The following is a 26,955-nucleotide window of genomic DNA, read 5'->3' as shown; positions in this document are numbered from 1 at the left end:
TCACCGTTTCCGCGGTCGGTGAATGGCCTTGTCCCCGTCACCGCAGCGACTGCTAGTTTTCTTCCCCGTTTTCGGCGGTGACCCGCGGCTTAAATGCGGTGGCCGCGGGTAAACCGTCACCGTGTCATTCTCTACTCTGTTGCTCAACTCCACAAGCAGTACAGCCAAAGATGTTAGCTTTTCTTCTAAACTCTCACCTGAGATCAGCTGCAGTCTAACAGTTTAGTACCCAGTGATGTTTCAGATCTGGATCAGCTGCCTAATTGCACAGTTCTTCATTCAGCTATAGTACATGCCTGCAACAGCCAGATGTAGTTCATACTTGTTACAACACTCTCCTGTGTTTACATATCTGCAGTATCCTCTTGTGTTTCTCAACTGAAAAGACCGTGTTTTTTTGTACTTCAGCTAGAGAATGACACGAGGACAAATTTTTCCCCATCCCCGCAGGAACTCATTTTCCCATCCCGGCGAATTCTTTTCCTGCCTTGCCCCATTCCTGTAAGCTCTATCCTCATCTGCACAAGCCTCAAACACAAATCATAAGTCAAGTCAGTTAAGACAAGAATGGGACAGGGACAGTGACAAAACTCATGACGACGGGATGGGAAAATTGAGCTCCTTCGGGGACAGGGGAAAATTTGGCCCCGTCTCATTCTCTAACTTCAGCAGTCAGCCTCATGGCATAGCTGTCCAAGTCAGCTTATGGCCCTGTTTTAATAACTAGCTGTGTAGCCCGGCTCTACTCATCGCCTGTGTGGTACAGCTACAGCTGCTTGTCTGGCACAGATGTAACGACAATATGTATGACACAGATGCATCAGATGCAGAAACCATAGGTATGGCATGCAGCATCCGCAGGTATGGCATCAGCTGCCACTACTATATATATCAATCTGCTGTCAAAAGCGTGTATATTATGCTCCTGCAGTCACCTGCATGATGCCAGTTACTGCATCCAACTGTATGGCATCAGCTACTAGAACCACCTAAATAAAACTAGCTACTACAGCTGCCAGTATAGCACTACTGCTGAGACAACCTGTATGGCACCAGCCGTTGAAACTGCCTGTCCAGTGCTAGTAACTGCAGACATCTATGGCTCCAGCTACCACAGTTGTCATGATAGAGACTTACAAGATCATGAAGGGCATAGAGAAAGTGGAGAGGAACAGATTCTTCAAACTTTTGAAAACTACAAGAACGAGAGGGCATTCGGAAAAATTGAGAGGGGACAGATTCAGAACCAATGCTAGGAAGTTCTTCTTCACCCAAAGGGTGGTGGACGCTTGGGTTTTGCTTAGCCTTAGATTATTACCTTCAGAAGGCCTGTTCATTTAAAACTCCATTTGGACTCCTCTGTTTGATCTTCATTTTCTCTGTTGAACACCATTAGATTTGTCTTCTGAAGTTACTCTAGTTTATCTGTTTCCTTGGTTAATTTTTTGCTGGGAGAAATTAGTGAGATGATTATCAGATTTTTTTCAAAACAAGATTGCAAGGTTGAGGTCACAGGTGGTCATGAGAAAACTCTCCCACATCAATCTCCTAGTTCATTGAGCAATTTGCAGCGCTCTCCACACTTTCCAGGATGGCCTTCAAAATTGAATAGTCCTCATCTGCACTGACAATCAAGTGGCCATGTTCTACTTGAACAAACAAGGAAGATTGGGATCATATTTTCTCTGCATGGAAGCAGTAGAGATTTGGACTTGGGCAATTGCTCACAGAATACTTCTCACAGCAGTTTACCTAGCAGGAAAACAGAACTTATAGGCAGACAAACTAAGCAAATTCCTGCAGCCTCACAAGTTGTCTCTCAATACTTTAAAGCCGATCTCCTCCAAATGAGGGTCCCCTGACATAGACTTTTTTGCTTCCCTCCACAAAACAAACTTCCTCTCTTCTGCTCCAGACTGTATGCTCCCAATTGTCTGGAATTGGCTGCCTTCCTCTTGAATGGAACACCAAATTCCTGTATACATTCCCTCCAATGCCTCTCATCAGGAAAACTCTACTCAAACTTCACCAAGATCAGGGCACTATGATCCTCATTTCGCCCCACTGGCCACATCAGCCATGGTTCCCTCTTCTCCTACTGTTCATTAACCTATTAGACTTCAACAGTTTCCAACCTTGCTCACACAGAATGAAGGCTTTCTTCTCTATCTCAACCTGTGCTCATTAGCACTTACAGCATGATATATCTCTCCGAATGGGCGAGTACTTTTTCCCTGTCTACTCCAGGTTCAGCTATCATTAAAGTATCTAGAAAACCCTTCACACAGCTGTGTTACTGCTTCACTGTTGTGACTTCCGCTCCCTGGACTCCATCACTTGTCCACTTCTTTTTGTTCTGGAATATCTTCTTTACTGTGGCACAGTGGGGGGAGAGTGTGGCACAGTGGTTAAAGCTACAGCCTCAGCACCCCAGGGTTGTGGGTTCAAACCCACGCTGCTTCTTGTGACTCTGAGCAAGTAACTTAATCCCCCCATTGCCCCAGGTACATTAGATAGCTTGTGAGCCCATCAGGACAGACAAGGAAAAATGCTTGAGTACCTGAATAAACTCATGTAAACCATTCTGAGCTCTCCTGGGAGAACGGTATAGAAAATTGAATGAATGAATGAATGAATAAATAAACAAAAGGCTAACTCAGTTTGGGTTCATCTCAGTGCCATCAGTGCTTTTCATTTTCTGATGGAAAAGAAACCAATTTCTGTTCATCCTTTGGTTTCCAGATTCATGAAAAGATTTTACAATACTAAACCTCCGACTTTTACCTGGGACCTCAATGTTGTCCTTTCTGCACTTATGAAGTCTCATTTTGAACCACTTTCAACTTGTTCACTCAAACATCTTATGTGGAAAGTGATATTCCTTATAGTCCGTACATCTGCAAGTTGGGTTAGTGACTACAGGCACTTGTCTCAGATCCATCCTACACAAGATTCTGCCATGATAGAATGGTTCTCCGTACTCATCCGAAATTCCTTCCAAAAGTCATCTCCAAATTTCATCTCAACCAGTCTATAGTTCTGCACGTCATCTTCCCACATTCTTACCCAGGGAGGCAGCTCTCCACACTTTGGACTGTAAACGTCCTACTTGGATCGCACTGCTCCTTGTAGAACTACCACTCGGCTCTTTAAGGCTTTTGACCTTAACAGATTAGCAATTTCCAGTTACCAAGAGAACCATCTCCACTAGGCTACTGGACTGTATCTCCTTTGCATATACTCAGGCTGGGCTGAAATTATAAGGCTGTGTTACAGCTCATAATGTACAAGATATGGCGGCTTTAGTAGCCCATTTCCACTCTACTCCTATAGAGGACATCTGTAAAACGGCCACTTAGTCCTCAATTCACATCTTCACTTCCCACTACTGTTTAAAGCAGAATTCCAGAAGAGATAGTCGGTTTAAGCAAGCAGTTCTGCAAAATTAATTTTCTTCTAATCATCAACTTTCCCTCCAACCCTTTTGAGTTTCACCAGGCTCATGTTTGTTCACTATAACTCTCTTCATAGAGACATGATCCATCTGGCAGCTTGGGAGACCCACATGTGAGAATATTCTACCTACTTGCCCTTTGAGAAAGAAAAGTTACTTATCTGTAGCAGGTGTTCTCCAAGAACGGCAGGTATATATTCCCCTAGTTGGCTTCTTAGCTTTGTTACTGAACTGTAGGTCCTGCAAACTGATGTTGGGCGGGAAGGCACCAGCATGTACGCAGTACAGGCAGTGCCTTAAAATTTAAAGTGAAAGTACACTTGGAATCTGTACCGGATTCCTTGAATGAAGTCGCCCACATGTGAGAATATATATCTGCTGTCCTTGAAGAACACATGCTACAGGGAAGTAACTGTGCTTTATTGGCTTAATCCAGCCTTATTGGAAACTAACTTCAAATGTATCAGGTTAACAAGGTAAAAATCATTAGAAAGTTGTGAACGGAGGCTAGCTTCTTTGCTTGCTTTCAGTTCTACCTGAATTAAAACACTGTTCTAATTTTGTCTTTATTTTGTGCCTAGTAGAGGAAGCTTGAGTATCTTCATACACTCTTGACCTACCGTGCTGTTTTCCAGTATTTTACACATAGAAATGTATTACCAAGGCTTTGATTAAATTTAGAAAGCTGTTGCTAAAGATAGCAGTAAAGAAAGGTGGAGGAACAACAACAACAAAAAAATCAAGACATGAACGCTGATGATATTCAATTTTTCTTACCCATTGATGGGGACTTTGATGGGGCAGCATTATGCTTACAGTTGGTAATGGTAGCAATTAAACACTGGATGGACCATAATTGTTTGAAGTTAAGTATTCATAAAAAACAGGTGTTGTGTGTTGCGAGAACCTTGGGTGCCAATGTCCTCGGAGGCAGTTGAATTGCTGGGGGAAAGAGTGTTGGTAAGATGGGAGGTAAGGTGAAGTATCTCGGTGTTTTGGTGGATTCAGGTCTCATCATGAGAGGGCAAGTGCTAGCAGTTGTTCGGAGAGTGTATTTCCATTTTCGGTTAGTGAATGGGTTTAGGCCTTATTTGATGGCTCCTTTGTTTAGGACAGTGTTGCATTCCATGGTATTATCTGTTTTTGATTATTGTAGTCTGGTGTTCCTGGGAGTTCCAGTCAGCTTTGTGTGCGCTACAGATAGCTCAGAATTCAGTTGTACACTCTCTGTTTAAATTGGGAAGACATGAGCATGTAATGGATTATTTTATAAGGTTGTATTGGTTGAAAGTAGGGGATAGGATACGTTACAAGCTACTGGTAAATGTCTTCATGTGCTTACAGAAGATGGCCCCCAAACACCTGGTCCAGAGCATCTCGCTACATGAGCCATCTCGATTGCTTCAGTCAATTGATCATGGGGATTTGTCTGTTCCCTCTGTATGGGGGACTTAAGACTTTCATCATCTAGGAATAGAATTTTCCACTGTATTGGTTCCAGGGAATGGAACAAACTCCCAGAATATATTCGTCAGCAGCAAAATTTACTGAACTTTAAGAAACTACTTAAAAGACACTTGGTCCCAAATTCTGTAACCAGCGCCTAAAGTTAGGCACCTATTTTGGAGGCGTCCACCTAGATAGGCGCCTATCTAAATTGAATAACAAGCTCAATTAGGCTTTTTAATCAGCACTAATTGAAACTTAGGCGCCTATCAAGAAAGAGCGATTCTGTAACAAGGCGCCTCTAAAAATTTAGGCGGCCTTTAAAAAAATAGACGCTATGCATGTTAGGCGTGGGCGTGGCTATGTGTTAGGTGCCTTCTTACAGAATCGCTGCTCTTAAGCGTGCTTAAGCGTTCAGCTAGGCGCCTAACTTTTAGTTGTGCCTAGAGCTGGAATATTTATTGGGCGCCTCCAAAATAGGTTATGCTCAGCGCGATTCACTAAACAGCACCCAATTTTACTTGAATTGCGCTGAACAGTGCCTAAGTAGGCGCCTAAATTTTGGGCGCTTCTTATAGAATTTGCTCTTTGTTCTGTATGATGAAATATAAGGTTGAGATTGGCTGAGGGAGGATGAGTGGGGACTGTTGGGTGAAGTGTGCAGGTCACTAATATATTCCATGGTCTGATCTGTTTTAGAAGGTTGTTTAAATGTGACTTGCAATATTTTGATGTACTTTACGATCTGGCCAGTTTTTTAGGCTACAATGATGTATGTCGTTGAAGCAACTTGCATGGTTCATGTATTTTTATGGGTGCATTTGCTTTATGGTGGTGATTTTGTTGATGTGTATTGAATGTAAACTGTACTGTTGTATTTTGTATGTAAATGTGTAATTTGCCCTGGATAAGGGCGGGGGATAAATAAATAATCAAAAATATGTTTAGGTTACAGCATTGCCCCTACTTTGTTTCCTGTTTTGTGTTTGTTCCGCTGTGACTCTAGGACTGCCCAAACCACGGCTTTGAGGCTGGCATGAAGCTGGAAGCTGTGGACCTGATGGAGCCACGTCTTATTTGTGTGGCCACTGTGACACGTGTGGTGCAGCGCCTCCTACGAATCCATTTTGATGGCTGGGATGATGAATATGATCAGTGGGTTGACTGTGAATCCCCCGATATCTATCCTGTGGGCTGGTGTGAGCTCACGGGCTACCAGCTCCAACCACCAGTGGCAATGTTGAATGACACAGGTATGTTGTTTTTTGGGAAGGAAATGGGGAAGAAACTGTTTTCTCAGAGATCGCATGAATCCCTCAGCTGATCTTTGATCTGTAAATGTGCATTCTACTAGTGGTGGCAGGGAAGCAAAATGTAGTAGATCAGTGTTTCTCAACACATGGTACACATACCCTTAGGGGTACGTGAGCCGCTTGTTGGGGGTACGCGGCACTGGCCGCCACCGAGGAAATTGCCTGCCTGCCCCCCTCCGCCTAAGCTGCCGCTGGGGATCCTTCCTTCCTGCTCATCCCCCTCCACCGAAACCAACCCAGAAGGCTTCCCTCTGATGTCAGAGCTGACGTAGGAGTAAAGCTTTCCGGGTCAGAGGGGGATACCAGTTACTTCCTTTCTGCCTTCAGTTGTACTTGTAGGAAGGACATGTCAGCGGCTCTTTCATGCTGCACTTAGCTGACCCAGAAACCTTCTCTCTGACGTCATAGCTGATGTCAGAGGGAAGGCTTGTGGGTCAGCCATGCGCAGAATTTGAAACGCTGCCCGTGCGTCCAAACTGGATGGCCCTTAAGGAAGCAAGTGCGGCTCAAGCAAGTAAGGGAGAAAGGAGCGCATTGGGACATGGGATGGGCACAATTTTGGGACGAAGGCAGGAAGGAGGGCACAAACTCAGTACACAAATGGAAGAGAGGGGGGAAGGGGTCATTAACTTGGGACGTGGGAGGGAATAAAAAGAGAGAATTGTTGGGCGTGAGTGAGAGGGGAAAGGAAGAAAGAGGAAAATTGGGCATAGAGAGGAGTGAGGTAGAGCTGCATGTGGAATAGAAGGATGAAAGGGAGAAATGTTGGATATGGTGGAAGAGAGGGAACAGAGGGACAGGTTGAAGGAGATGCAAGGGGGAGGAATGTTGGGCATTGTGATGGAGGGAGAGAGATGGCATTGTGCTGGAGAAGGGTGATAGAAGGATAAATGGGCATGGGGCTGGTGGGTAGTAGTGAAAAATGCTGCACATGATCCGGGGGATGAGAGAGGGAGAAATGTTAGATGTGGCAGTAGAGGGAGTAGGAGCACCCTGGATCTCTCTCTCTTTTCTCACTCCTTTTGCAACAAGGGAGGGAATGAAAGAAGGACAGTGAGAGAGAGGGAGATATGTTGCCAATGAGGGTGGAGGAGAAAAAAGTTGGACTCATGGAGGGACATGGAGAGAGATGTTGGTTGGGTGAAGGGAATGAGGTCTGGAGCAGGGCAGAATTAATTCTTCGAGGGCCCTTAGGCATACAAGTATACTGGGCCCTGCCCCCATTTATCTGTTTTCTTATTTATTTCTTTATTTCCACTTGTATTTCTTCTTTTTTAATTTAAAACAAACAAAGATTAGCATACGAGTGCAGTTCTTCTTCCATGCAACCTCCAAACATCTCTGAACAAATCCCTCTTCCTTCCCTTCCAACCTACTTATCCAGGACTTTAACTCTGAACCCTTTCCATACATATATAAAAGTGTTCAAATATATTGTAAAGCAGTAATACTATCTGAAATATAAGTCTATTAATAACCAAGTTTACCACACCTCTCAACTGCCTGACTCTATGTCAACCAACTGTAACCCTCTGCTGCGTCACTGATGACGTCATCAATGACATGGCAGAGGGAATCATCGGCAGGAGAAAGCCATGAAGCAGCCTGTTTAGAGTGCTGTGCCTGCCGACGCTACTGGAGGGAGGTTTGCCCATCGTCTGGCGGTGGGAGGGACGGCAGGGTTTTGCATGGGAGAGAGAGATAGGAGGGTCAGCGGGGCCTGGGGCGATGACGCTGCTGCTGCTGCCACTGGCACAGGCAAATCCAGTGAGGTTGAGGCTCTAAAGTATCGCACCGGCGGCCCCCCTGACCATTTCGGGACCTAGGCTCGTGCCTACTGGGCCTACCCTTTAATCCAGCCCTGGTCTGGAGGAGAGGAAACGTGCAAGAGGCAGAAAGAAATTAATATTGGATGCGCAGTCAGAAGGAAGTGCAACCAGAGACTCATGAAATTACCAGACAACAAAGGTAGGAAAAATGATTTTATTTTCAATTTAATGATCGAAATGTGTCCGTTTTGAGAATTTATATCTGCTGTCTATATTTTGCACTATATTTGTCTATTTTTCTATAGTTGTTACTGAGGTGACATTGCATATTTTAAAGTCATCTGCTTGATCTCTTTGAAAAAAAAACCCCGAATATAAATGATAATTAACATTTTCTCTGCGTTCAGTGTGCTTTGTGTTTTTTAAAATTTTGTGGCTACCATTATGTATTAATAAGACTATATTGTGTGTATATGAAAAATGGATGGAAGAAATTGCATTACAATTAGTACTGTTATTATGGGAGTGGGGTCTGGGGCGGAGCTTGGCTGGGGGTATTCGGTTGATATTTGTTAGACTTAGTGGGTGCTTGGTTTGAAGTTTGAGAAACTCTAGTAGATGTCAGCCAGTCAGATAAGCTAGGACCATTTTATGTCAAAATGGTGTGAGGCCATCACCAAGAAATGCGCACTTATTTCTGAACTTCTTGTGCTCATTATAAAGCCATCTCTGGGCACACTGAAGGTTGAGAGGGGAGAGGGGGCAGTGACAGCAGGAACCTCATATAGTTTTTGCTGAGCTGCTTCTGTAGGTAAGGAGAGGGATTAATCTTGTGTTGCTGTCAGTTCAGCACCTTTTACCCACTCTGTTGTACAGAATTAAAAGTGAGTGAATAAGAAAAGTGAGCAGCAGTTCTGTATAGAAGAAAGGGAGAAACATGGCAGGACCTAACTGGAGAGAAATGAAGGTCCAAAATGTCACCTTTTATGAGAAACTCTCCAGCAGAGACTGGTGTGGAGCTAATGCACTGAAGACAGTGGGGGAAAACTATATTTTTTACGTTGATATATAGAAGTATCATCAAAAGCTAATCTGTGCCCAAAATGAGTGATCCAGAGCATTTGGATCTTTCTTAGAGAGTCTGAGAGAAAATGTTTTTTACTATGCAGGTAGTCTAGTTAAACCAAAGCATGTTTCTTTGAAGCAATCAGTATATCTTCTCCTACAGAGAGAGGGATTTTATCCCATCCCTCTCTATCAAGAACTGGAATGATACGACTAGCACATCATCACGCAGATCATACATGTGATGGATACTTATGGGTTTTTTATTCCTTTGTTTCTTTTTATGGGAAAAGACTCCATACCTCCTATGGAGACAACAGAAGTAAAAAAGAAGACAAAAAAACAAGGAAAGAGTAAGTACTGATACTTTTCTTCCTTGCCCCTCCCTTCCATGTACCCTCTTGGCCTCCTTCCTTTTCATTGCCCTGTATGCATGTATGCACCCCCACCTTGCACATAATTCTAACTCTAAAGCAGGGGTATCCAACCTGTGGCCCCGTGAAGTACTTTGTGCGGCCCTGGTCAAGGACAATGCAGCGTTTTCCTCTGCTGCCCCCGGGTGTTTACCGTCATGCCGGCTCCCTCCTCTGTCTTGCTGCAGTGTTTGCGCGGCCCCAGAAACATTTTTTTCGGCTAATGCAGCCCAGGGAAGCCAAAAGGTTGGACACCCCTGCTCTAAAGAGTCTCTCTATATATCAGCACTATGCACACAACCCTTTTTTTGTGTCCTCTGCTTTTTATACCTCTGTCCCTTCCCCTTCTGTTCACTTCCTAGTTTGTGTGTCTTCATATTCTTCCATCTCCCCAGACATGACCTAAATGACCCTATTGTTCATATTTTGATTCTTAGATGGCTATGGTCTGGAAGGGCAGCTACTTACAAAAGTGAGATAATGTAAGGCATAAGGAAACAGTTTTAGGTGTGTAGAGCTGTGCAAGTACCAAAAAGGTTAGCAAACTGACCAGATGACCACTGGAGGAATAAAGACATCTCCTCCTTAATCCCCCTGTGATGAATGACCCTCTCCCACCCCCTACGAGGTGAGAGTACATACCAGGCTCTATGACAGCGCAGTGGTTAAAGCTACAGCCTCAGCACCCTGGGATTGTGGGTTCAAACACATGCTGACCCTTGGCAAGTCACTTAATGCCCAACAGTTCAAGACTAATGTTAAACACTGGAGAGAAAAGATCTCAGATACCCAGCAAACACTCCATTCCGGATAAATTCAAGTCTGCTTTCATTGGGTGCCAGTCTCTTTCATAGATCAAAAAACTCTCCAGCTCAATAAAGCTGTGTATATTTTGTAAAGTTAATTTTAAATACAATTTTTTACTTTTTTTTGTTATATATTATTTCTTAAACTGGTGCAAAATACATAAGTCAAAAAATGACGACTTATCTTAAGCAACGCCAATGAACGGCTCTTATTGCTTGGTGTAAAGTTCACTGCTTCCCCAACGGAACCCGTTTCGTCCCTCCAACAGGGGGCTTTATCAAGGGTCATTGCAGGAATACTATTTGAACCATTAATATCTCACTGCATGGACTGCAAACATAAGTTCAGCGATCTAAAATGCTTCTGTATTGATTGGGAGCCATCCACAGAACAAGGGGGCAACAGTGAGAAATGTTTATTGCAGAGAGAGGCCAGATGGATATTCAAACTGGCCTCTCTGTATCCTTGTGGTTTAAACAATACACTAAACTGGAGTGTGTTTTTCTAAAGGTTGTTCTCCCTAAACCACGTTCTGCTACGTTTGTGTTCCAAAGTTCATACTCCACACGATTTTATTTTTGACTGCTGATGATCAGCAGCTGTATGCCGATACAAGTCAGTCAGGGTTCTGTCGGACAGTGCCACGGCGGTGGCCTATGTCAGTCATCAGGGGGGCACCAGGAGTACTTTGGTGGCACAGGAAGCAACGCTGCTCATGGTCTGGGCGGAGTCGCACCTTCAAGAAATATCAGCATCCCACTTAGCCGGTGTGGAGAATGTTCAAGCAGACTTCCTAAGTCGTGACGTGCTAGATCCCGGAGAGTGGTGTCTAAGCCCTGTGGCTTTTCAGTTGATAGTGCAATCTTGGAGTCAGCCCCTCATGGACCCGATGGCTACAAATGTAACGCCAAAACACCCCGCTTCTTCAGTCGTTGCAGAGACGGTTAGGCCAAGGACCTGGATGCTCTGGTTCAACCATAGCTAACGGAGGGGCTATTGTATGTTTTCCCTCTGTGGTCATTAATGGGCAGAGTTCTTCTCCGCATACTTCGCCATCCGGGTCTCGTGGTTTTGGTGGCTTCGGATTGGCCTTGACAAACATAGTACATGGATCTGGTGAGGCATCTGGTGGCGGATCCTCTTCCTCTGCCTCTCTTTGATGACCTTCTGACTCAGGGTCCCTTCTGTCTTACAGTTTGGCTCTTGAAAGGAGTTGCCTAGGTAAGTAGGGGTATTCAGAAAAAGTCATCTCAACTCTCTTGGGGTCCCGGAGGCTTTCCACCTCTTGGGCTGATGTGAGGGTTTGGCGTCTATGTGAGGAGTGGTGTGATGCGCGTGGAATGGTCTCTTTTCACGCTTCCCTGCCTAACCTCTTAGAGTTCTTGCAGGATGGCCTGGACAGGGGACAGCCTTTGTGGGTTGTTGAAAGGTCAGCGTTTGACTGCCATTCCTGATGAGATTCACTTCTTGCGGGTGGCCAAGTTGCTCAGGCCTCCCATGTGGCCCTCTGTTCCTTCTTGGGATCTGAATCTGGTTCTGTCAGTTCTAGTACGCCCTCCTTTTGAACCATTGGGCGACTACTCTTTGAAGGACCTTACTCTTAAAGCAGTCTTGGTGGCCATTGCTTCAGCTAGACGTGTTTCTGAGCTGCAGGCTTTCTCTTATAGGGCTGGAGTTTTCTAGGGAGTGGGTTGTCTTGAGGCCTATTCCTTCCTTTCTGCCAAAAGTAGTTTCTCCTTTTCATGTCAATCAATCTATAGTCCTCCCGGTGTTGGGTAGTCGGGAGGGCTCTTCTGAGCAAAGACAGCTGTGCACGTTGGATGGCAGTCGGGTCCTTCGCTCTTATGTGCAGCAGACCCAGGAGATCAGGACATCAGATCATCTCATTGACCTTCTAGCGGGTTTTTGTAAGGGGAATGGCACTTCTAAGGCTACTATTGCGCACTGGATCAAGGAGACTTTTGCTTCCGCTTATCTTCTAAAGAAGAAGCCTGTTCCAGGATTTCTCAAGGCTCCTTCCACTAGGGGTCAGGTAGCTTCTTGGGCTGAATTTTCTCTAATGCCTCCAGTGGATATTTGCAAGGCTGCAGTCTGGTCTTCTCTGCATTCCTTTGTCAGACACTACCGTGTAGATGTTCAAATGTGTCGGGATGCGATATTCCGTGAACTTGTTCTGGTGTTGGCCCTTCGGGGGTCCCACCCTTGATGGATACTGCTTTGGTACATCCCATCTGTAAAGGAACTTTCCATAGCAAAGCAGCAGATGAATCCAGAGACTAGTGGGTATAGCTCACATCGACCAGCAGGTGGAGATAGAGAACTGATTAACAGTTGGCCTTAAAGCCTGGTGTTCCTTCTGTTGATTCAGTTTTGCTCTATCTCCCAGCAGGGTTGGAGCTATCCTTCTAGCTCCTGGTCTCTGCCTGCTGCAGGATAGATTGAAGTGGTGTTCCGTTAGGATTCCTCTGTTGAGCCTAGTTCTCTTCAGTAGGTGGGGGTGCCTGGCTGTTTGGTGCCGGCTTTGGGAGGTACACCTGGGCCCTCCCAGGTCCCTGCACCACCCTCCCCTCCGTTGGATAGAGGGGTTCCTTTCCAGGTGCAGGAGTGGCTGGCTTCTTCATTCCAGTTTAAAAAAAAAAAAAAAAGGGAGGCCTTCCTGCAGGTACTAAGCCGTGCTGTGCTTCACTCGGCATGCAGTACATTTACCAATGATTGCTTGGCTTCGGGGGTAAGCGGCTGACCGGGTGAGTGTTTTCTTTTCCTTCCTCGAGTGTGGTCGCGTTTTCCCGGGTGCCGGGCGTCTTGGGGGGCGGAGTCGTCATTCGGCGGCGTTCACCGCGTGTGTAACAAAAAAAAAAAAAAAAAAAACCGCGTCGGAGCTGTTTTGTCAGGCCGAGGGGGGATGGCTGCAGAAGCTGGTCAGCTGTGTTCGCGCTGTGGGAAGCGCCGAACACGGTCGGGTCTTTGCTCTGCCGGGTGCTTGGAAGCACCGGCAGACGACCCGTTTTTGGCGGCTTGCGAGGCGGCCATGTCCCGGGTGCGGGAGTCTTGCGCAATGTCCCCGCCGCTCGGAGCCAATGCAGGGTTACTGCAGGACTCGGCCACGGATGACAAGAGTGAGGCGGCGGGGGAACAGGCGAGAGCGCTGGAGGCCGGCGCGGCCCCTCCCCTCGGCTCGGAGCAGGGCGGGGGAGTGCCTCTTAGCTGGGGTGCATTTTCGCCCGAATTTGTGATGTTGCTCCATCAGGCATTTAAATTACAGCGCTCGCAGCCTACCCAGCCGGGGCTGGGGCTGGGCGGTCCCTTGCGGTACCCTCTACCTCTACGGGGGGGGGAGGGGACAGAGGCTAGACCCACGGCAGGGGCAGCAGGATCCCCGGGGCAGTCGCAGGGGGCTAAGAAGCGCAGGCTAGTGTCTGCGGAGGCGGTGGATATTTTGCCCAGATCTCCTTTCTCCCTGCCTGAGTCATTGGAGGAAGGGGAGCTATTGGATTGGGACACGGAGAGTATCCCGGGTAGGGAGGGGGATGACCCTACGGCTATCCGGTTGTTCCATAGAGAGGAGCTTTCTTCTTTTATTTCAAAAGCTTTGCAGAGTTTGAACATTGCTCAGGAAGATGCCAAGGGGTCCGGTAACCCCCTGATGGCAGGTACACGTAGGCCGTCTAAGGCCTTTCCGGTCCATGAGGCCATGCAGGAGCTGATCTCGGCGCAGTGGGAGGCGCCGGAGGCCAGTTTGCGGGTGGCAAGGGCCATGAGGCTCTTGTATCCGGTCGAACCGACCGAACTGGACAGGTTTAGATTGCCTAGGGTGGACGCTCTGGTGGCAGCGGTGACTAAGAGAACTACCTTGCCGGTAGAAGGGGGCGTGACACTTAAGGATGCACAGGATAGAAAGATTGAAGCATCCCTAAAGATGTCCTTTGAAGTGGCTGCAGTTACCTTACAGGCCGCAATCTGCAGTTCTTACGCGGCGCGGGCTTGTCTGCAGTGGTCACAAGGGATGACCGATAAATTGCTGGAGTCTGGAGGTACTATCCCTTCGGAACTGGCTGATTTGGAGTCCGGCTTGGCTTATTTGGCGGACTCCTTGTATGATATTATTCGGGCGTCTGCGAAACAGATGTCTCTGTCTGTGGTTTCACGCAGGTCCTTGTGGCTCCGTCATTGGGCGGCCGATGCAGCGTCCAAGCTCCGGCTGGTGAGACTCCCGTTTAAAGGGGGTTTATTGTTTGGAGCGGAGTTGGATAAACTGGTAAAGGATTTTGGGGATACCAAAACGCAGCGTTTACCGGAGGACAGGGCTAGGCCCCCGGTAAGGGCCGCATTGTCTAGACCGCGTTTCCGGGATGTTAGGCGGGCCAGGGCTGGTAAACCTTTTTCCAGGTCTGCTTCTGGCCCGTTCTCTGCTTCGAGACCTCGGTTTCAGCAGAGAAGTTCCTTTCGTACGGCGAGACCCTCTTCAGGGCAGTCAGCCCGTACCCCAGCCAGTCGCCCTCCACAATGACGGGGGCTTGGCTCCCTCCGCCCTGCCCTTAGGGGGTCGGCTTTCGGCATTCCGGGCGGAGTGGGCCACTGTCATGTCCGACCAATGGGTGTTGGACATTGTTCACGAAGGGTACAAATTAGAATTCGCCGCTCCCGTCGTAGATTCTTTCTTGGTGTCCCCGTGCCGTGGCGCGGCCAAGGGATCCGAGGTCCGCAGGACACTTCAGGGGCTGCTCGATCTGGGGGCGGTGGTACCGGTGCCCCCGGAAGAGGTAGGCCGAGGTATCTATTCCCTATACTTCATTGTACCAAAGAAGGGGGGGTCCTTCAGACCAGTGCTGGATCTCAAAGGGGTCAACAGATTCCTCAGCGTGCGCCATTTCCGAATGGAAACGGTGCGCTCGGTTATTGCAGCGGTAAGACCAGGAGAGTTCCTCACGTCTCTCGATCTCAAGGAGGCGTGCCTCCATATTCCGATATGGCCTCCGCACCAGCGGTATCTGCGGTTTGCGATTCTGGGCCAACATTTTCAGTTTCGGGCGATGCCCTTTGGCCTGGCGACGGCTCCCCGCACGTTTTCCAAAGTCATGGTGGTGGTAGCCGCCTTTCTACGCAAGGAAGGGATTCGGGTACACCCTTACTTGGACGATTGGTTGATCCGCGCCTCATCCCGGCAGGAGAGTTTGTCGGTGACGCAGAGAGTGATCTCTCTCCTTCAGTCGTTGGGGTGGATTGTCAACTTTCCCAAGAGTGTTTTGTCCCCTTCGCAGTCGTTGGTGCATCTGGGGGTACGGTTCGATACGGCTCTGGGGAAGGTGTTTCTACCCCGAGATCGGGGGGAGAAATTGCAGGCGCAAATTCGCCTCCTTCTCGGGTCGCCCAGACCTCGAGTTTGGGATTATGTGCAGGTGCTGGGCTCCATGGTGGCGACTCTGGAGGTGGTTCCCTGGGCCCGGAGCCACATGAGACCCTTACAGCAGTCTCTGCTTTCTCGCTGGTCTCCAGCTTCTCTGAACTACAATGTGCGTCTCCAGTGGAGTCCTCGAGCGGCTCACAGCATGCGCTGGTGGCTCCAGGACTTGCATCTTTGGAGGGGCATGCCGTTGGCCACACCGGATTGGGTGGTGGTTACAACGGATGCCAGCCTGCAGGGTTGGGGAGCCCAGTGCATGCACACGTCGGTGCAGGGAAGGTGGTCTTCCCAGGAGGCTCAATGGCCCATAAACTTACTGGAATTAAGAGCGATCCGGTTAGCGCTGCGGGCTTTTCAGGCCCTCGTTCACGACAGACCGACCAGGATCTTTTCGGACAGTGTCACGGCGGTCGCGTATGTCATTCGTCAGGGGGGTACCCGGAGCCCGCAGTTAGCCGAAGAGGCAAGACATTTGTTTCGGTGGGCAGAGGGGCATGTTCCGCTTCTGTCGGCGGCACACATTGCAGGGCACGAAAACGTGCAAGCGGACTTCCTCAGCAGAACTCTTCTCGATCCGGGAGAATGGGAGTTGTCGGCTCGAGCGTTCAGCCTGCTACTCCGTCGATGGGGGTTGCCAGAGATGGATCTCATGGCCTCTTCCCGCAATGCGAAGGTGCCTCGGTTCTTCAGCAGACGCAAAGAACAGGGATCGGAGGGGGTAGACGCATTAGCTCTCCCGTGGCCTCCGAATTCCCTTCTGTATGTATTCCCGCCTTGGCCCATGATAGGGCGGGTGTTGCAACGCATCTCTCGCTTTCGAGGCAGAGTAATCCTGGTGGCTCCGGATTGGCCACGGCGGCCGTGGTACGCGGATCTGGTGCTGCTGTCGGTAGGCGAGCAGGTAGCGTTCCAGGTAACTCCGGACTTGCTAACTCAGGGTCCAATATTAATGGAAGATCTGGGCCGCTTTGGTCTTACGGCCTGGCTATTGAAAGGTCACGGCTGAAAAAGAAGGGCTATTCAGAACGGGTGATTTCCACCCTGCTTAAGGCTAAGAGGATTTCAACGTCAGCCTCCTATGCGAGGGTCTGGAGGATCTTTGAGGCATGGTGCGGAAGACACGGAATTGCGCCTTTCCATGCTTCTCTGCCGGCTATTCTTGCGTTCCTGCAGGAGGGCGTAGAGAAAGGGTTAGCATATAACTCTTTAAAGGTTCAGGTATCGGCCATTGCCTGTTACAGGGGTCGGGTGGCTCGCTCGGCTCTCGCATCGCAGCCGGACGTGGTACGTTTCCTCAAGGGGGTTCAACATATCCGGCCGCCGGTTAAGCGAATTTGTCCAACTTGGAACCTTAAACTCGTCCTTGGGAAATTGCAGGGGGCACCTTTTGAGCCCCTGTCAGCGGCCACTTTGAAAGATGTCACACTAAAAACAGTATTTTTGGTGGCGATGGCTTCAGCAAGGCGAGTATCGGAGCTGCAAGCGCTTTCTTGCAGGGAACCCTTTTTGCGTTTCTCGGAGACTGGGGTGACGGTGCGTACGGTGCCGTCCTTCCTGCCTAAGATTATTTCGTCCTTTCATGTGAACCAGAGTCTGTTCCTGCCATCCTTCAGGAAGGAGGATTGGGGGAAGCGTTTTTTGTCGGTACGGCTCCTGGATGTCCGCCGTATGCTTCTCCATTATTTGGAGGTGACGAATGGTTTTCGCCGGTCGGACCATCTCTTTGTCGCGTTCGCGGGTAAAAACAAAGGGATGGCGGCGTCTAAAGCGTCCATTGCGCGTTGGGTCAAGGACACTATTGCTTCGGCGTATGTGTTATCAGGGAAGAAGGTACCGGAGCACCTTCTTGCTCATTCCTCTCGGGCTTTGGCTACATCTTGGGCGGAGTCCGGGGGGATGTCATTAGAGGAGATTTGCCGGGCGGCCACTTGGTCGTCAGGGAATACTTTTTCAAAGCATTATCGGTTAGATGTAGCGGCCCGTTCAGAGGCGAGTTTTGGCGCGGCAGTGCTGGCAGAGGCGGCATTGGCGTCCCACCCAGTTTGAGTTTGCTTTGCTACATCCCACTAGTCTCTGGATTCATCTGCTGCTTTGCTATGGAAGGTAAAATTATGGTCATACCTGTTAATTTTCTTTCCTTTAGAAGCAGCAGATGAATCCAGAGCCCCTCCCCAAGTGCACGGGCTGTGTGTAGGGTGTTTAGGTCGTTAGGTTAGCCGGGGCTATGGTTGGTAAGTGTATTATTTCATGACTGAAAAAAAAAACAAAAAAAAAACAAGAAACGAAAAATGAGAAAATATCAATGGTATTCAGAAGAGAAAGACACATTTTTTACTGGAATGGAGTTTGTGGCTGCTCATTCTCCTTTCGGGATGCTTGGGCAAAGTGCATAACTGAATCAACAGAAGGAACACCAGGCTTTAAGGCCAACTGTTAATCAGTTCTCTATCTCCACCTGCTGGTCGATGTGAGCTATACCCACTAGTCTCTGGATTCATCTGCTGCTTCTAAAGGAAAGAAAATTAACAGGTATGACCATAATTTTACCATACCGGTCTACCAGGCGATACAGAAGGAGAAATTAGGTTCTTACCTGCTAATTTTCTTTCTGTTAGCCTGTAGACCGGTATAGTTCCCCACCCTATCTGTCTTTGTGCAATGATTGCAGGTTTTTGCTCGTGTGCAGATTTTGAATTTTTCTGTGGGTTCTAGTATTTTTCTAGGACCTGGGAGAATTAAGAATAGCAGCGATGGCTCAGCTAGCTTAGCTGGTGAGCTGTGGGAATGTTTTATTTTACAGGATAAAGTTCTACACATATTCCAACAGTTGTTTGCAGATGTTTGTTGTTTTTCCACTCCTGTTCGGAGTGTATTTTACTGTTTTCAGTTAAGAATTTTCCTAGGTTCTGCTTGGCTATTCGGCAGACTGGATTAGTAGAGGGGAAGCTATACTGATATACAAGTTTCATCTCAGTCTCCACCTGCTGGTAGCAGTGAGGTATAATACCCATCCGTAAAGGAACTATACTGGTCTACAGGCTAACAGAAAGAAAATTAGCAGGTAAGAACCTAATTTCTCCTTAATCTTGGACTCTTCATCCAAATTGAATGTCTTTCTTCTTTTCTCCGCAAAGTACCTCCTAGAGTTGATCTGAACTCAGATATGGTTGTGCATGTCATTCTTTCTCCGACTCTGTAAAGTGTTGTCTGAAAGACAGGAGAACAATCCAAGTGCAGACTGCTAAAACTCAGCCTTAGCCCTGTTCTTCCTTACTGCTTCTTAGTAACTCATACTGGAACAACAACAAAATAGGCTTTTCATGACTTTACTAACTACTGCTGCAATTCTCACATCAATCCAGGTTTCCCTCTGGCTTCTCATATCTTTTACCTGATATAGGGAACAAAGTGCCTTTTGTCAACTTAGCTCCAATTGGGCTACTGGTCTCTCTGAACCTTCAGCTGACATCCCCACTTTGCTGGCCTGGCTCCTCCTGAATATCGTCACCTCTCTCACTGATGACAATGTTTTATAAAATGTTTACCATTGCTGGCCTATTTAGCCTCCAATATTCAGTGCTTCCCCAACAATGCCTCCTCTCTCCTCCCTCCAAAGCCCCCCAAGCTTTCCCACTCCCTTCAAAATTTAGGTAGGTTCCCAGGGTCTACCTATATACCTGGTGGTTCAGCAGGAGTATTTGGGGGTAGGAGTGTAGCCCCCTAGTTCTTGCGATGGCCTTTCAAAATGGCTGCCACAACCTCTCACAGCCGCTCACTTGACCATCAGATATGTATGCCCAGGAGGGCTTACCTACACATTGAAGAGGGTAGGAAGGTGGGGAGGGGTTTGAAGCTAAAGAAGTTGAGGATATTAATGTAAAGCCTCCAATTTATGTTAGCTGGTAGGCGAAAGAACCTGGTGCCCGGCAGTTTGTCTACTGTAGCATTTTGCATTAAGGAGCCATTGCTTTGACTTACCTTTATGGTGGCAGGTTGATCCAAGATGCCCTTAAAACACATTCTGCTGGAGGGCAAGCGGCTTTATAGGTGGAGAGCTATTTGGTATCATTGCAGGAGATTTCTAGAGTGTCAGATCGGTCCTAGTTGCATTCCTTTACTAGGCGTTATTGCTTAGATGCACTCACTTGTCAGTACACTGTTTTGGGGCTCGGATATTTGAGTCAGAACACCAAGGGTTCCACCATTTATACTTGCTGCTTTGGTACTTCCCATCCATCTAGGCTGGTCTGAAATGAGATATTAGACCTTACCTACTAATTTGCTTTCCTTTAGTTCTTTCAGACAGGCCTAGAACCCGCCTGTACTGTTATGATCTGGTTGTCTGTGTTTTTGGTTATTCTCTGTGAGGAATTTTGTTTTGATGTAGTTCCTGAGGGTGGTGCTACATTTTGGCTGTAAGAATTTCTTTTTTGTTACAAAAACATCCAAAAAACAAACAAAAAACCTCTTTGTGATTGAGGGAGATCTCTTCATGGAGAGTAGACAAGGAACTAAAGAGCTTTTCCAGCAGCAGATTCTCTGCGACTTCTCCTTCTGTTTAAGGTAGCTGCTTCCCTTGTAGCTCAGCGTTCCTGCACATCGTGTGGTATTTTGAAATCATGGAAGAGAAAGGGTCAGGGGAGATCTTTTGGTTCTTACTCTATTTGTTAGTTCTTTCTCTGGGAGAGGGCTGCACAGCTAACTTATAATCTCCAACAGAATTATGTAGTTTGCAGTCTCCATCCACTTGCTGGTAGGTGTGCATAATCCATTCATCTAAGCTGGCCTGGAAGGACTAAAGGAAAGCAAATTAGCAGGTAAGGTCTAATTTCTCTTTAATAACTTTGAAGATGTTGTGGTCTTGTATCATTTTGATTGTGTTCCACTTTTTATTGGATATACAGTACTTATCCTTTTTATTTGGCATGCTTCACTTGGGAGAAGTGTCTTCTAAATATATTGGTAAGGTGCAATCACATCAGCACACTTAACTGAAAGATTTACAAGCTCTGGAGCACAGGCTTTGTTCAGAATTTTTCAGGAAAATTTTGTAAGACAGTCACCTAGTCTTCCTTATATTCTTTAGTAAACATTACATAATAGAGATGGAGGCTGAAAAAGGCTGAATTTGGAGCTGGTGTTTTCAGGGTAATGTTGTCTCCCCCACCCCCCTTGCTTTGATTAGAAAGTGTTTGGATACTTCCATACATCTGGATCAGGGGTTCTCAACCCAGACCTTGGAGCACACCAAGCCAGTCGGGTTATCCTGTAACAATACATGCTATCTGCAAGTCCACAATAGCAAGCTGGCAAATATTAGAAGTGCCGCCTAGTTAAGATCCAGTGCACCAGATAAATTAGGGAACCATTTAGTAAAGAGTTTATAGCTTGGATTACCATCCACAAATGAATTTTCCACTCTATGCTAACCTATCTGGGTGTAAAAATCTGGAATGACCTACCAGAAGCTACAAAGAGACAAACTACACTAGATTCAGAAAAAACCTGAAGACTCACCTTTTTGATAACTAACTATCTCAGTTTCTATATAGCATCCCTTACGTCTAAGTCCCTCCTCTTATCTCTCCATGTCCTCTTCCCTTCCTTCTTTTCCCCTTCCTCTTTGATCTGTCGCGATTCACAAATGGAAGATTAGATTAGGGCTGGTGTATGGTGAACTGTATTGCCACTTGTAGTTCATCAGGGAAGATAAGATATTCTCTATGACAGAAAAGAGCATAGTGTATCAAGGAAAGCAATTAAATTAGTTTTCTTTTGTACTAGCTGCACTCAAATCAGAATTCTCTGTTTGCCTTCTTGTTAGGAAAGAATTTGAAGTTTTCTCGTGTCAGAAGAACTACCACTAAGAAGAAACGGTCCAGCAAAAAGTCACCATCAGGAAGCTTCAAAGCACCTCCAGTGTCCTTGATATCACTTCCAAACCTAGAAATGGGTCCAAACCCAGAAATGGATATTGAGCCAAAGACTCTAAGTGATACCTTGCAAGAGGGCGAGCCAAGTGATACCTTGCAAGAGGGTGAACCAAGTGATACCTTGCAAGAGGGCGAACCAAGTGATACCTTGCAAGAGGGCGAACCAAGTGATACCTTGCAGGAGGGCGAACCAAGTGATACCTTGCAGGAGGGCGAGCCAAGTGATACCTTGCAGGAGGGCGAGCCAAGTGATACCTTGCAGGAGGGCGAGCCAAATGACAGTAAGGATTACTAAGATGATTGATGAGAGATGTTGGAGCGTGGATACCATTTATAGTGAGATCACATCCTGAGATAATCTGTCAGCTTTCAATATGTGGTAGCTAAATCTAGGGCTTTTCAAACTTGTCCTCGAGACTCCATAGCCAGTGAGGTTTTCAGGATATCTACAATGAAAATGCTTGAGATATATTGGCATATTTTGGAAACTCAGTGTATGCAAAAGTGTCACTGTATGTATCTTGAAAACCTGACTGGATGAGAGATCTGCAAAACAGGTTTGGGAACTCCTGCATCAGTAGCATGTGGTCAGAGCCTTCACCGGATTCACCCAACTCCCTGAAGGCCCTGAGGGCACTGCTCTGAATTTGATTGGTTGAGCAGGGAGCAGGTAGAAGCTGCTCAACCAATTAAATTCCAATCAGTACTGTCAGGGCTTTTATGGGGTTCAGTGAGTCCCCAACCCTAGAGTCCTGTTTTTTTTGGAGGGGGGGGGTTACTTTTTGCTTGTTGAGGTTTAACTGGTTGAGCAGGCTGTCTGCTCAACAAATCAAAACTTCATCAAGCAAAAAGTAACAAAAGAAAAAAAAGCAGGGCTGTAGAGCTGGGTATTCACTGAAAGCCCTGACTGCACATTACTGACCAGCATTAACCCCCTACTTTACAAAGCCGCGCTAGCGTTTTTAGCGGCTGCAGCTGTGGTAACAACTCCAATGCTCATAGAATTCCTATGAGCGTCCGAGCTGTTACCGCCATGGCTGGCGCTAAAAACGCTAGTGTGGCTTTGTAAAGGAGGAAGGTAAATGTGGGATTATAGTATTTGGTAGCATCCTGCTGCTCATGCTTGCAGCTAAGAAAGAACCTGTTTCAGCTGAGTTCCTGGTGTTATGAGCTTTCAAAATCAGAGTTGCTGGGGAGTGGGGGTCAGCATGGGGGATTGTCATGCAAGTTTTGTGTCCCCTCAGAATACATTGTAGGTGCGGTGCCAAGCCAGCCAGTAGGTGTCATTCTTGACTTGGATTATGCCCCATTCTGGCCTTAGATATTTTGAAAGGCCTCAGTAATTTTATTCCAATGAGGCCATTGGGCCACACACATCCCATACTCTAAATAGTTCTCAGCCCTTTAAGCTTCTTGTATTGTTTCTGTTTAGTTTTGACCCCTGTTCTTAGGGTGTTCAGTTTTATGTTGTACATTCAGATTCAACTGGCATGACATTAAGAGGTGGAATTGCTAGATTATCATTGAGATACTAGAATGGACAAGTATACTCTGCTGAGGAATCTTGCTTATACTGTAAGAGTGCGTTTCTGGGACATTAATTAAGCTACCTCATGGAGTGATTGGGAGATGGCTTATGCTGTGCAGTATTTTTATTTTGTCAGTTAATAATCTTAATTTCTTTAAAACTAATGCAGACAGTTTATTGGTTTCAATTATATTTCATTTTCAAAACTAACATTCCACTGCTCTTTTTGTCCCTTTTTTCCCCTCATATCCCAATTTTTCTTTTCTCACGGTTTCCCTACTTAGAGCATGGTTATGATTAGAAGCCTTTAAGATACTCCATGGTTAGAAGTGAAGTTGCCTACAAGGTTGAATTTCTCAACAGTTCCTCTGTGTAGCATGTGTGCCTCTATCAGTCCTGTCTGAATACTCAGATTTGTCTGAGGCTTACAGCTTAAGATGGGAAATTCTAAATTTTAGTCTCCTATAGTGTAGCATTGCTCTTCATGGAGGTAACTATCACTGGTTTTAAAAGTCTTGTTTGCTTAATGCAAGAGTGTAGTAGAGTTCGACCGAAACTGAATCTGCAACCAAAATTGGACACTTGTTTTTGATAGAAACCAAAATGATAAACAGCTCCCCACCCCACACTCCTGAACAAAAAAGTCCCTGTCCCGAGCTGACCCCCTTCCCCACGATCACGTCCCCACCCCTCATCCTACCTATAGGCCCTCCCCTGGCCTACTCTTAAGAAGACCCGGTAGTCTAGTGGCATCTTCAGGAGATCCCGGCACTAATTTTGCAATTGGATCCAGCAGCAGTCTCGACAGCCATTGCACTGAAGCACAAAGCAGTAAAGAGTAGTGCTGCCTGATTCACGATTCAAATCGATTTACCGATTTACTTCGGGTGAATCGATTCAAATCGATTCAAAACAAAACAAAAATCGGCCTCAAGATTCGCTTACTGACCCTCGTCCCCTAAAGCAGGAGAGGCAGCACTGCCTCTTGCTGGCCGGCCGCTGCCACTCCTGCTTTAGAGGGCAAGGGGGGAGGGTCAGTCGGAAAGTGCTGGTTTCCGGCTTCTCCCCTAGCCTCCCGCGCATCCAGGGCCGGATTAAAGGGTGGGCCCGATGCGCTGCTACGATGAGTGCAAGCGGCAGTGGTGTTTCTGTGTTGCTGCTGTTGGTGCTTGCCTGCTTGTGACCCACCCGCCGGCTCCATTTAATTCCGCTCACTGCCGCAATTCCAAAAGAGCCAGGCGGTGCAGCGATTGCACGTTGCCGGCCCATAAGCCTTCTCTCCGTCAAAATTGATGTCGGAGGAAGGCTTATGGACCTGCGGGTGCAATTGCTGCACGTGCCTGGCCCTTTTGGAGTTGCGGCAGCAGCAGGGGGGGGATGTTAAATGGATTCAGCTAGCAGCGGCTGCGGGCAGCGGATGAAGGGCGGGAGGTGGAATCGGTGGCAGGTTGTCTTGGGGGAAGGCAGGCAGGCTTTGGGGGGAGTAAGGGAGGCCATAACTGGACCCACAGCAGCACAGCATTTCTTCTGCTGCCATCAGACTGCTGCATGATTTAAAAAAAAAAAGAGAGATCAAGTGTAGGCAGACTGAGAGGAAAGCTGAGGGGAAGGAGGCAAGGAGTGAAAAAGTACTGAATGAAGGATGCGAATGAGAAAGGAGACAGGGAAAGAAATATAGGGTTGGAAAGAGGATAAAGAGTATTTGGAGAGAGGGATGGAGTGAGCAGAGAAAAAGGTCTGGTGTTTCCATGAGTTTGCACACTATTGATGTGAGATGTCTCACATCAATAGTGTGCAAACTCATGGAAACACTAATTAAAAGCAAATTGGACACGATCTTGAATGAAGGGAATCTTCGGGATCCCAGTCAGCATGGATTCACCAAGGGTAGGTCCTGCCAATCCAATCTCATCAGCTTCTTTGACTGGGTAACAAGAAAGTTGGACTTGGGAGAGTCTTTGGACGTCGTGTACCTGGACTTCAGGAAAGCTTTTGACAGTGTCCCACACCGCAGGCTGCTAAGCAAGATGGAATCGATGGGGTTAGGAGAGACACTAACTGCATGGGTCAATGATTGGCTGATTGGCAGACTTCAGAGGGTTGTGGTTAATGGTACACTCTCTAAAACAGTGTTTTTCAACCTTTTTTGGGCAAAGGCACACTTGTTTCATGAAAAAAATCACGAGGCACACCACCATTAGAAAATGTTAAAAAATTTAACTCTGTGCCTATATTGACTATATATAAAGTAATTCTCTTGAATAGGAATCAAATAAACACAAAAAGTATTTTATAATGCTGCCACCGCCAACAATACCGTTGGCGGCGGTGGCACTCAAGTGGCTAAAGAGCCGCAGTTTGCCGGCCTAGGGACAACACTGGAGGGTGGCCAGCTGTGCACCCCCTTGGGACGTAAACCCGGGGTGGGGCAGACCGCCCCCCCCCACCCTGGTATGCCACTATCTGTACCTCACTCCCTCCCTATGACCAAAAATTCTCCTTTCTTCTATTCCCCGTGTACACAACCATCTCTTTCCCTCCCTTCCTCTCTCCAAAGTCCATGCCTTCTGTGTCCAAACACTCATTCCCTCCCCCACCTCAGCATCTCTTTCCCTCCCTTCCTCTCTCCCAAGTCCATTTCTTCTGTGTCCAAAAACGCATTCCCTCCCCCACCTCAGCATCTCTTTCCCTCCCTTCCTCTCTCCCAAGTCCATTTCTTCTGTGTCCAAAAACGCATTCCCTCCCCCACCTCAGCATCTCTTTCCCTCCCTTCCTCTCTCCCAAGTTCATGCCTTGTGTCCAAAACACACTCCCTCCCCCCTTTTGTGTTCCGTGTTTGCCTCCCAGACCATCTTTGCAACTTTCTCAGCAAAACGAAGCTCAAGCCGCGAGGCTTGTCTTCTGCTTCCTGCCTGCCCTGCCGCTCACAAATAGCCGAACGGAAGTATTCTCCGACGTCAGCGCTGACGTCGGAGGGCAGGCTTTGCTTAAGCCCTGCCTCCGACGTCAGCACTGACATCGGGGAATGCTTGCGATCGGCTATATGTTAGCTGCAGGGCAGGCAGGAACAGAAGACGAGCCTCGCGGCTCGAGATGTATTGAACTCCGCGGGTCCCCCGTCCAGCTCTCTCCTGTCCACGTGGGGCGGACCGCCCCTTTCCCTAGACTGGTGGTACTGCCCTGATGGCGGCCCTGACCGTACGGCACACCAGGCAACATCTCGCGGCACACTAGTGTGCCGCGGAACAGCGGTTGAAAAACACTGCTCTAAAACATTGGAGGTCCTGGATCCACTCCTTTTCAACATATTCATAGGGGATCTGACTCAAGGGCTTCAAGATAAAATAACACTATTCGCCGATGACGCCAAACTATGTAATATAGTAAGTGAATGCAGTTTACAGAATTATATGGCGCAGGACCTGCTTACATTGGAAAGTTGGTCCTCAACTTGGCAGCTAGGCTTCAATGCTAAGAAATGTAAGGTCATGCACCTCGGAAGCGGAAATCCATGCAGGACGTACTTCTTGAATGGAGAAACTTTAACTAGGACTTCAGCAGAACGAGATTTAGGAGTAATCATCAGTGCAGACATGAAAACTGCCAATCAAGTGGAAAAGGCTTCATCTAAGGCAAGGCAGATATTGGGTTGTATCAATAGAAGTTTCGTCAGCCGAAAGCCTGAAGTCATAATGCCGTTGTACAGGGCCATGGTGAGACCTCATCTGGAGTACTGTGTGCAATTCTGGAGGCCACATTACAGTAAAGATGTGCGCAGAATTGAATCGGTTCAGCGGACGACCACCAGGATGATCTCGGGGCTCAA

General features: G+C 47.3%; 1 protein-coding gene across 3 annotated transcripts in view; it reads left to right on the top strand.

The window, feature by feature from the left end:
- L3MBTL2 (L3MBTL histone methyl-lysine binding protein 2) overlaps nucleotides 1-26,955 on the top strand; it is a 90,941-nt gene that overhangs the window by 52,150 nt on the left and 11,836 nt on the right. For all 3 annotated transcript variants that reach the window (XM_033935063.1, XM_033935064.1, XM_033935065.1), the window contains exons 14-16: nucleotides 5,907-6,153; nucleotides 9,341-9,400; nucleotides 21,493-21,882. In XM_033935063.1, the coding sequence (XP_033790954.1) occupies nucleotides 5,907-6,153; nucleotides 9,341-9,400; nucleotides 21,493-21,882 (697 nt within the window). The remainder of the gene's footprint in view (nucleotides 1-5,906; nucleotides 6,154-9,340; nucleotides 9,401-21,492; nucleotides 21,883-26,955) is intronic.

This window comes from Geotrypetes seraphini, chromosome 2, assembly GCF_902459505.1.
Source record: "Geotrypetes seraphini chromosome 2, aGeoSer1.1, whole genome shotgun sequence".
NCBI classification, from domain to species: Eukaryota; Metazoa; Chordata; class Amphibia; order Gymnophiona; family Dermophiidae; genus Geotrypetes; species Geotrypetes seraphini.
Note: the sequence above shows the minus strand (reverse complement) of the source record. Positions and strands in the feature narration are given on the sequence as shown.